The sequence below is a fragment of the Aplidium turbinatum genome, chromosome 1 (genome assembly GCF_918807975.1).
Source record: "Aplidium turbinatum chromosome 1, kaAplTurb1.1, whole genome shotgun sequence".
Taxonomy (NCBI): Eukaryota; Metazoa; Chordata; class Ascidiacea; order Aplousobranchia; family Polyclinidae; genus Aplidium; species Aplidium turbinatum.
Window position 1 is genome coordinate 28459437 of NC_137472.1, and position 11202 is coordinate 28470638.

Sequence of the window (11202 nt, forward strand, 5' to 3'; positions counted from 1 at the left end):
CTAATTTTGGTGTTTTGTTTAGATGTTTGGGTGGCAGCTGACTTTGGTGACTTTTCGGTCTTTCGCTGCCATCCTTGTTGTGCGAAATATTTGTGCTTATTGTATTTTTGTATATTCGCCAAAAAAACAAAATAAACTGAGCTTTCACCAAATGTGAGAGCAAAAACATGTTTGGTATGTTAAACAACACCGGATGCCAGTGATAAGAGATAAAAGTTTTGTAATTGTTAAAAGTAAGACAAAATACGAACTTAAATCCAGTAGGGTTGACAGGGGGGTCTAAGTCTACTTTTGGACCGGGGAAGTTTTAGGGGCCCGTAACCTTAAAACAATCTTTGCATATTCTTTGAATATATTGTGTTTTTCTTAGAAGTGCCTTAATTTAGGGCTCGAATATCTCAGTGCATCGGGCCTAAATTACCTTTTCAACGTCTCTGCTCTAGTCGAAAACAAGAACAATAAATTTTTCTAAGACATTGTTCTTCAAAATAAGGACAAATCTAGAAAATAAGGACAGTATGGCAACTCTAACATATGTATAATTGCAATTTTCATTAAATGCAATTTTCATTGTTAAGTTTTTTGTTTGTAAAGCACTGAGCTGAGGGGTAATGAGGTCTCTCGCCTCCTTCCTCTCTCATTTCGCTTTGCAAATTGCTATGTGAGGTGATATCTTGAGAAAAAATAGGTCAACCAGTCTTCTTCTTTTTATGTAAAATTGTGTTACCTACAGTACAGGATTATATGAGATGCCTTAGGCCTAGAATGTTGGGGTTGACCAACTTAAAGCAAGTGACACACATGTTCTGTTTTAAAAGAGTTCTTACTTTCAGGTTTTGGTAAGTGCAGTAAATCTTTTGTGCCTAGCTTCATTTTAAACTGACTTTTTATGCGAAAAGCCCAGCATGATTTTGCAGTGATGCTTTTTAATGTGTGACAGCAAGCTTTGCTTTTGCAGCAGAATATCTATAAATTTACTGATCCCTTTTAAAGTTTAGTGATATTCTAGCTGCTGGGTAGAGTGATGTTGCCATAAGTTAGGGACAAAATTTAGAACTAAGAAATATCTGGGTACTACTGTACTGGAAAGTTGCATTGAGCTCTACAAGGAAAAACAGTCAGTGTTTTTTATGAACACAGTAGCCTAGCTATTCTTACCAGGATGCAACCTATTCTGTCTCCCGATTTTGTCCCCTTAATAGATCGAAAAAAAAGTAAAACCAAGCTGATCGGAGTATCCGTTAACATTTTAAAGTTTTCCCCTTGAATTATTTATGGCAGTGGCTATTTGACCGGCTCCGGTCTTTGAATCTGAAACATTATTTGACCGGTCATGACGTCACTATATAGGCACTTTTTTCTTTTAAAGCAAAAAACAAGAAGAGTGCCTACCGTATATAAGTTCTAAATTCGACAATTACGTTCAACGGATTCGGTGGCGCGTAGGATATGTCTCGGGCTGGTGTTCCAGAGGGAGTGAGTTCGAAGCCACGCGGAAGCGTCCTTTTTTTAATTTTAACAAAATTTTGACCCAAATTGACTCAATCGTTAGGCTGCTTCATTTTTGTGGTCAATTTTTAATTTAAGTAGCCTACAGCCCAATTTTTTATGTCTTTTTAACTATGAGTACGGTGTAATAAAGTTAGAGTTTTTTAATTTTCTTAAATTTGAGAATTTCTCTGGGTAATTTTCCGTTCGTCATAAGAGGATGTGACCGTGTTTGCCGATAACATGCATGCAACGGCAACTCCAATCAGCAACTTTGGCGCTTCTGTACTGTATTTTTAAAAACTTTGAAATGTTTGCGGCGACCCCGATCAGCCACTTCGGCTCTGTTGTATTTTTTTCTCGATTGTTTTAGGGGACGAAGTCTTTGGTTGACGGAATAGGTTGCACCCTTCTTACCATATATTGTTAATATAGCCTTTGAGGCTACATTTGTACACGTTCACTCAAGCATATTCTTGTCTTTCACCTTCTCTTGTAAAACGAAAGAAGAACAATGATAAATAAATTGCGTGGGCTATAAATAACTTGTAAATTCAAGAGCATTTTTTAACTTAACCGATGGCTTGTTAAACGCTGTTTTTTGGATTGATGTTCCAAAGGATATCAGTTTGATACTGCTCAAAATGCCTATTTTAAAAAATGTTCTAATTTGAAGCAACTTAATCGTTATGATACTGATTTTTTTGTGGTGAATGTTTAATTTGAGTAGCCTACAGCCCAATTTTTTATGTTTTTCAAATGGAAGTGGCTATTTTTCCACACTTAACCCATTAGTGCCCAGTCATCGTTCTAGTCGGAATATTTTTACAAAAAGTTTCATGAAAGGTCCTTATGGGTTGAATATGAATATTCAAAAGAAAATTTTCTGATATCTGTACCAGGAATGCAGAAAATGGTACGTCCCTCTATGGACGCTTGGGCATTCGTACGAAGGCTTGATGTAAAATATCAGAAGTTAGCATTTTCCGGTAATGGAATTTTTGAAGTCATAAAAAGCAACACAGCTGCCCTAAAATGCGTTAAAAATGAATTTCTAATCAAAATGCATCGCTTTTTCATTAGATTTATTGAGAAACGAACAAACGAAACTCGATCTAAACAGATAATATTACAAATTTCTTTCAGTTACGATACATTTCGAAGCAATCTGAATGCAGTCGAACATAACACCGACGGCATCTGTATGACGTTCATTTGTGACAGTGTTTGCAGACACCTTTTTTGTCCGTTTTGATGATCAGGTGATTGCCCTGATCCCTTCTGATCTCTTCACGGTTGGCAAGTGCATGCGTCGATGCCTCGATGGTAAGAGAGAAAAGTCTTGTTCCCATTGATCGTAATTGTCATTTCTACACATGATCGCATAAAGTCAAGGAAGCTAATATTTTCCATGTCTCTCTCTCCTCCTTGATTGCCCCAGTTTTTCTATAAACCTCAAAGCTTGCACCATACTGACATTTAGAATCCAATTGTACACACCCCTGTACCATCAGTTGCGGTTTCTTGAGCGGGTGGAATAACAGGAACTGATATTGTCCAGCAGGTCCACACCTCCCATGTTGTTATTGTACTGTAGATCTTGAGTAGGCTAAGTAAGGCCGATCCACGTCCAGTTTCATTACTGCATCACGAGAGTATCTAAAATTTGGTAAAATGATTAGCCTACCTACTATAACTGAAAGACAGTCCGTGTTCAAGAATTTTTCCACACAACAGTGGTTTCATCATCTCCAAGGTAAAGTTGCTTCATATCTCCCTTCTTCATATAATTAGTCTTTTTTTCAATAGTAAAGATAGATTGTTTATTCGATTTCACCTCATTGTCCCAAAAATACCTAAATCCCCCAAAATACCTTTCTTAGACAAATGATCTATCAAATCCAGGCTCTTGAAAAGATTGTCGCAAACAACCTTCGAACCAGGAATCAATCGAGCACTTTCCACAAGGCCATAAACAACGCCAAACCCCTGACTCAATCCATGCTTGACGATGTTTGTTTTTGATCCAGTGTAGGGGACACATTGGATTAGCTCTCCCGAAGAGATGCACAAATTGCACATAGACTAAATTTTAAACCCGAATCTTGTTGGTTTGCCCTTTATGAATTACTTGAGAGGGTGGGGGCCAAAACAACTGATCATTGATTCGTCTACAGCTACACACTCATTTTTTTTCTACCAATTTGGCTGCTATCTCATTCAAAGTCTCAAAAAGAAAGATATTTTTCAAAATGAGTCGTCTTTAGAGTGGTTTAAGTTGGAAAAATGGCTATAGCACATTACCTCATCAAAAATATTCATTGACATGGCTCTTCTTGCCATTACATTGCTTGTATCATCTCTCCTCTCCCAATACATCCTGCGTGTGAAAGGGGTGATGTATTCTGTCATAAACATTATTGCATGACTTGCTCCTATAAAGGAATTATCCACCTTTGACTGGAAGGCCAATTGGTTTTGTTGTGCTGCATACCTCTGGGTCTTTCTCACTACTTTGTTCACAAATCCATCAGTCAGAGATGAAGAGTTTCATAACATCATACGGCGTTTTCACAATATCAGGATCAATGGGTAAATTATCATGGTTTCTCAGCTTCAAGAAAAGGAGGAATTTTTTCCTCAGTTGATGTTTGGCTGTAGACTGGATTCTATCTTTGTTTCTGACGCGAACATTACAGGTGGTATCTTTTCTTCTGTTAACTCTTCTTTACTTGATGATGAGTTAGGAGACACAGTTCTTCATGGACGGCTCTTGTTTTTTTTAGTTACAAGTGTGACTTTTTCAATTAGTTTGTGTAATTCTGTAAACTTTCTCTTGGCAGGCTTGTTGTACGATAGTTCTTCTTCCAGGTCATGTAAGGCAACGGGTGTTGACCCACGTTCTTGTGTTTCCAGTACTTTCTTTACGTTTCCTCTTGGGTTCCAACGCAATGGGTTGGCTTTGGATGGTCCCGGTAGCGGCTCTGTCTCATCGTTATCAAATGTATGCCTCTCCTTATCTTCAACAAAATTCATGTCCTGAGTATCTTCATTGTGATGAATCACTATTTCGCCTTTCTGGTTCAGGATTCCTTTTCCAACATTGTTAACGTTTTTGACAACCTCATCTTCATTAGCACTGTCCTCATCGCTCACGTTGCCGGATTCATCAGGAGGAAAAAATTACAATATCTGTGGGCTCCTTGGGTGGAGCCTCTTCCAAAGTTTCTTGAACAGTGAAACGAATTTTCCTATAAAAAGTGCAAAAATTTAATTATGAACTTTAAATTTTTAAAAATAAAGGTAAATTAAAGATACAAGAATATTTATAACAAGACCTCAATTTACAGTACAAAAACAGTGAAAGTGCCTACTCCTAGATTCTAAAGCACCACCGTCCGCGTACGAAAGTGGTGACCTAACCTAACCTACTACTCCAACTAAAACGCCCAGTTTTGCAAGTTGAATATCAGAGCGTTACAAATAACGTTCCTTTTTGCCCAAAAATGAAAACGTACGAAATCCTATAGCATAGGCGAACCTGCCTATATGTCTACAGTTAGCACAAAGCGTCCGCGCCAGTGCCCAAGCGTCCCTACAAGGACTCACCTAACTTCTAACTTATATTCAGTAAAAATAATAAGAGAAAAATAAAATATTTCGCTTTGGGCACATAGCTATACATATTAATAGATTTATCAAAACACAAAGTTGATTAAAAACAATTTTACATACCTCGATTTTGAAGGTCACAGTTCGTGTATCATGTGCTGGCTCCATATTTTACAAAAAGTCCACATTGAACGTTGCCTAGTGAACACTAAAACTTATTTATGAAAAAGCTCTTGCGCTGTTTCTATAGCTATAATGTTATTCTAACCAAAGAAAAAAAAAGTTGAAAAAAATTAGCAATCTGAAGAAAGCAATTCGGAATCTAAAATACCCACTTTTCACGTCCTTGTAAGGACGCGCGGGCACTAATGGGTTAATGTCATAGTTACAGTCTAATCAGGTGTTGCCAGAGTTAGGAAGGGTTAGAGTTAAGAAAAAGGTTAGGGTTGATTTTTGCCCGGCGTAGCAGTCCAAGAGTTACTGCAGGCCAAAAGTTACAAGGATTGCCAAATATTTCATTTAAATTTTATTTAATTTTGTTTTGAAAAATAATTAAATTTTTACCCTCTCAAAATGTCAGATTAATAATTATATGTATTTGTAATGTTAACTGAAAATCTTGCATTAGTTTGAGAGCAATGAATTCTTTACACTTAGTTAAAACAATTTTCGCTTTTCCATCGATTGCGAAAACGCCAGACACCCCTGGTAACTTTTGGACTGACGGGAACTTCCAGACTGCAACGCCGCAGAAGCAGTCCAAAAGTTACTGCTACTGTAAGTGGGTGTCCTTTTTCAAAATTCATTCGGGAAAACTTGGAAATGGACTGAAAATTTTGAAAAAAAAGTTTAAACTTCACTTGGTCAGTTGATTAAACCCTCTGCAAGTATGCGAAAGATGAATCCCAAGGATAAATATTCTCACCACGAAACCATTAATCTTGACTTTAAGTTTCGTGCCATGTGTTTTCGATGGGAGTACAACGGAAATTCATTGGAATCTCAAAGTGTTCAACACTTCCGTAAAAGTGAAAGCCTTCCTCGCGTGTGAGACTGTGATAGCCTACTCACTGAAGGTTGATGGCGTTTTGACTACCGGTTGGCCTACATGTAGCCTAAGTTACTTTATATTTCTTCAAAATGATAGTTATGAAAAACTAGACCAAAAATAGGCTCAGTGCTTCATTCACTAGAAATGAAGGTTTTAAGTTTCATGAAATACATAAAATATTGTCAAAGACTATGTTCGTCAACTACGACTCAAGACCAGCGGCTAACAAGTCAGCCTTCAAATGCAAACTTTGCACAATACATTAAGGCCTGTAGCTTATTAAATGCCACCGATTCACATATAGCCACGATTCAAACTTTGAAATGTTTGGAGCGATGATCAGTTAAATTATTTGTTTCAACAGCGCCATATAGCCTACAACGAGTCAATAAAACACTCATAACACTACATTGTGAATCGTATGTTGCATCATAGCACAATGAGGATGACAGCAAGTGGTCATCTAGTCAATCACCTCCCCATGCAAATTTATTTGCCAACTCACGTAAGGCAACGGACACAACTTCAAATGGTATAATACAAACAAATCAGGTTAAAATGATAGCCTATGTAAATTGTTAGGTTACAAATTAAAATTTCATTCCAATACAGCAACAATTTCTGGTACAAAACTCATCTTTTAACTTTCATCTTATTTTCGCTTCATTCCCAATCACGTTTCTGCGGTAAACCATGTTGTTAAAATGCAATGGTGGATAAGTCTTCAAGTTCAACATGTTTCCAATGTTGAAATCATTTATAGGTTACAAATCTGCTGCAAGCGTCAAATCTGACAACCCTGTTTTAGTAACTTCTGGACTGGCAGTAACTTTCAGACCGCGTATACGCGGTCCAGAAGTTATGGTAACTTTCAGACCGCAGTAACTCCTGGACCGTTACACCGGGACTAAAAAAAATTCCCAAAATACAAGTTTTTGTTTTCTACAGCTTTAAACTTTTTTCAAATTAGGGCAGAATTCCTTATCTGGCAACACTATTGAGGCTATTGTTACACTATATAGTGTAAATATGGTACTCGGTCATTTGGTCGACAGGACGTTAGGTCGACAAAACGATTCATTTTAGGGTTAGTTAACTAACCCTAACCCAAATGTCCTGTCGACCAAACGATCAGCTACGGTAAATATAGCCACAGCCTTTTCTAACACAGTAGCATTCGTCTGCTTTGGCTATAGTGACACTTTGCCTATAGTGACACCTGTTGCAAAGTCCCGTTTGCAAACCATATGTTTTGCATAGAAATGACTTCGCCTATAGTGACTTTGTGTATAAGAACACTTTGCTTACAGTGACACCACATTTCTGTCCCTTGGGCTCAAAAATTTCCGTGTAAGGACACTCGTTAGTTTGTGATGCAATAATATATACTTTATCCATGCGCAAGCAAGATGATGAAAAAGGTTTATGAGCAGGCTTCATAGTTGTGATGTAATAAAAGCGTAGGCAAAGTGGCTGCTAGGCTAGTTCCAGGCTTTGTACAGTAGAACTTGCATATAATGGACATTGGACACGTATATAACGGATAACCGTATACGATGGACTAATTCTCCAGTCTCTTTGAGGAAAACAATGTAAAATACCTCGTACATAACGGATATCGCATATAACGGACAAATTTCGCTGGTCCCGACTGGTCCGTTATATGCAAGTTCTACTGTAGTCATCTGCGGCCATTTTACTTTGACTTTGTCTATAGTGACACTTTTTCCGCGTTCTCTTCAGGTGTCAATATAGGCGAATTCTACTGTATAAGTATAAGTAGGGTGCATATTTGCGAGTGCGACCATCGAGGTAATTGTGTCAACTTCACAAATTGTACATATTTTGCAATTGAAAACAATTTGACAGAAAAAAATTTAACAGTTCATTTATCAATAATGTTATCACAATTTGTGCAAAATAACATGATGCGTTCTACTGGTGCAAATTAAGCTGAACTAACACAAGATGTATAAAGTGAGAATCTGCTTTTATTCCGACGTTTCGTCAATCAGACATGTTTCACCATAAGTAAATACCTGGTGAACAGCATCATTCAATTTTCAAAAACTTAAACATTTTATTTTTTTACGCTAACTTTGTGACCTGTTTTCAAATTGTGTTTTTACAAAAACCTTGTTTTTTTATAAAAAAAGAAAAAATAGGGGTCCATGCTTTTATTAAGGTCCACGTGTTTTTTCTGTCATCGCATTACTTACCGTACCGTGCAGTTTTTATGGATTGTTTATTAAGCGGATCGCGCAGAATTATTCCGCCAGAATGACAGTAGTGGCACCTAACATCGTGGGGGCCAGGCTGGGTAGTCAAGATACCTGTGAAAGGAGAATGTGGGTCGAAAACTCTACGGGACCTGCCTGCAAAAATTTAGAATGGCGTAACGAGCCAAGGAGAGGCTTAACTTTCAGGCAATACAAAAAAGCATTATGGCCATGGGGTTAAATTACAAGTACTCATTTGGCCCTCAGAGCAATTTGAGTTTGAGAGCTTTGATCTAGCCCAACCAGATGTAAGCAAAGATGTGACCTACTGTATTGTAGTATAAATCAAAAGCAATAAAATTTTTGTTATTGCCCTTAACTATCAAGAAATTATTGATTTAAACTGGGTACCATAAATAATGTTATAAGAACGCATTCTTTTAATTTTCAACGAAAAATCCTGTGTAGCCATTTTCCTTCAAATCCCTAGACTGCACCTGTATTGATTTCAATACAAATGTTATTGCAAAACTCGAAATGTTTGTCACTTGATGAAGGCTTTGCGGTATCTTTCTCAATACATAGATCTTTAAAATTAAAATTATCGTACTGTATATGATTTTATAGCCTTTAAATAAAAGTCATTAAAGTACCATATGTTAAAATGTGTTTGTGGTAACAGAACTGATTGCCAATAAAGTATACATGCAGCAGTCTATTACCTCACATTAATTGATCATGTTCAGCAGCAGAGTATCTCAAGCCAATGTACTAAAGTCTGTACAAAGTAAGTACGATTAATTTTTTTGGTCAAGAATATTTTTTTATGTTTTGAATTTCTAGATGCTATGTGAAGAAGCATGTTTTACTTGCTATTGTAAGTAACTATGATGCAACTAATGCGCGTTTCTGTTTTTTCTTATCTAAAAACAGATACCAAAGTTCGATTTCATTCTGCAACAGCAACTCAAAAGTTGCATGAAGAAACCAAAAACTTCACGAATGAAGATATTAAACCAGTTCAAACACTCATAAACCATAACCAGAGGAGTTTGGAACGTATTGCGTATGCTCATCAAGATATAGGTTGGGGAAATGACGACAGCGAGGCTGCAAATTATCCCAATAGAAAATATTATCACAGGTGAATACTGAATATATGCTTAAAAACAGGTAGCCCTAGCATATGAATCTTTCTCTTAAGACAATGAAAACTATTTATACTACAAAAAGTGCTCAATGCTAAGCAAAAAAAAACCTTAGGTGAAACAGGCTGTTAAGGATTCAGATAGTAATAACTATATTTGATTGAAACTTTCCCTTGTAATTTATGAAATGGAGAACACCAATCTTTATTGTGCCTTTTGTCTACAAATATGAACCTTCTGAAAGTTCTACCAATGGTGAAACATATGTTTTATATGTGCTTGAATTTGCTCTGCCTGAATACCTTTTTTTAAAGTGTTGATAATATTTATAGCATTATGATTAATTACTATTTATAGCCTAGGCACCTATTTTTATGACTTCTAGAAAAACTTTAATTTTTTTCTTGTAGTTTTTTTTTAAAAAGATCACCATTGAATGTTCTATAGTTTTTATTAAAGAAGTGTTTCATTTTCCCATAAATTGTACGCGTGTATTGAGCATTGTGCTTTCCACAATGCGTAGCATTTGATTGCAAGCATGCAATAGTAAGTCGAGCAGATCTCGGCAATCAGCATTTTCCAACCTTTTTTACGCTTTGTAGCTCATTCTCAACGAACAGTACCCGATAGGAATCAATCTCAGTGTCATGTTTTCTAAGATTGTACTTCACATATGATCAGAAATAGTCCTATTTCAACTAATAACAGAGTGCGAACATCAACAATAGGTCATTTAATAGCTATTTGTTTACTTAGCAAATGTGTTAATTTTTTGCAGGATCTGCTTGGAAAGAACGTCTAAACACGCATATGCTTGGCTGGAGCATTATTATGGACGAGAAGTAATTAGGATATCTACTAGAGACTGGTAATAAAAAGTGATTTATAGTTGTACTGCCCAGCTAGATTCAGTTACCAGTGTGTTGAGAAAATCTTTTTCGAAAAAAAAATTCCGCACTGTTGTTACCATCAACAGCTTAGCAATTTGCTTCGTACCGTAACACCTTTTAGTGTTCTTCTATTTAGTGGACGATATTGCCTTTTGTATTCAATGTAACAATACTTGTGCATTGCTTGGTTTCATACATCAACGGCCAACTTTGGAAATCTATTCAGTAAATTGTTGTAACCTAGTTGTTGGAATTGTTTGCTTATTTGTGTAAAAGAAGCTGAAAATTTAAATAAATTAAAAACTCGCTTGATAACGTTTTATTTCACTAAACATTATGAATGAAAGTACCGTATTAATTATCACCATTGTCATGTACAGCGACCAGGAGCATAGTTTGCACTGTGGATGTGGCACTACTACCGTACCTTAAAACTTTTTCAGAATATCCTCAGAGTACAGAAGGCTTGTATCTTGGCCATTATATCTGAAAGTCGCAATGTGTTGCAGGCACATTCGTAAACACCTTTACAAAGCCACTGACGTCACTGCGTGTGCCGCTCTTGGTTCCATCCTTGTGGAACTGTGTATACGAGCTGGAATTTCTTGTGCCGCTTTTTTTCCCCATACCTCCAATTCTGAATCAGAGGCGCAAGCTGCTTTTTGCAAATCTATTGAAGACACAGGTTTCAAGCTACAAGAACCAGAACAAGTGCTTCGGAGAAGGCTGCCGCACGAAAAAGTGGTTGGTCCGAAACCACCCCACATACTCTGACCAGTTTACGTCGATGAACT

General features: G+C 36.8%; 1 protein-coding gene across 1 annotated transcript; it reads left to right on the plus strand.

The window, feature by feature from the left end:
• Window positions 1-9001: 9001 nt before the first annotated feature.
• LOC145771763 (large ribosomal subunit protein uL18m-like) lies at window positions 9002-11182 on the plus strand. The gene is made up of 4 exons (XM_082583497.1): window positions 9002-9157; window positions 9304-9514; window positions 10297-10386; window positions 10918-11182. Exons 1-4 carry the CDS (start codon window positions 9109-9111, stop codon window positions 11180-11182), a joined length of 615 nt encoding a protein of 204 aa, XP_082439623.1. The 5' UTR covers window positions 9002-9108.
• The last annotated feature ends 20 nt before the right edge of the window (window positions 11183-11202 follow it).

Excerpts from the sequence above, each read along its gene's own strand:
- LOC145771763 (XM_082583497.1), top strand. The coding sequence starts at position 9,109 with ATGTTCAGCAGCAGAGTATCTCAAGCCAATGTACTAAAGTCTGTACAA. Across the intron at positions 9,158-9,303 it reads TGTACTAAAGTCTGTACAAA|ATACCAAAGTTCGATTTCAT; the intron begins GTAAGTACGATT and ends ATCTAAAAACAG. Across the intron at positions 9,515-10,296 it reads AATAGAAAATATTATCACAG|GATCTGCTTGGAAAGAACGT; the intron begins GTGAATACTGAA and ends AATTTTTTGCAG.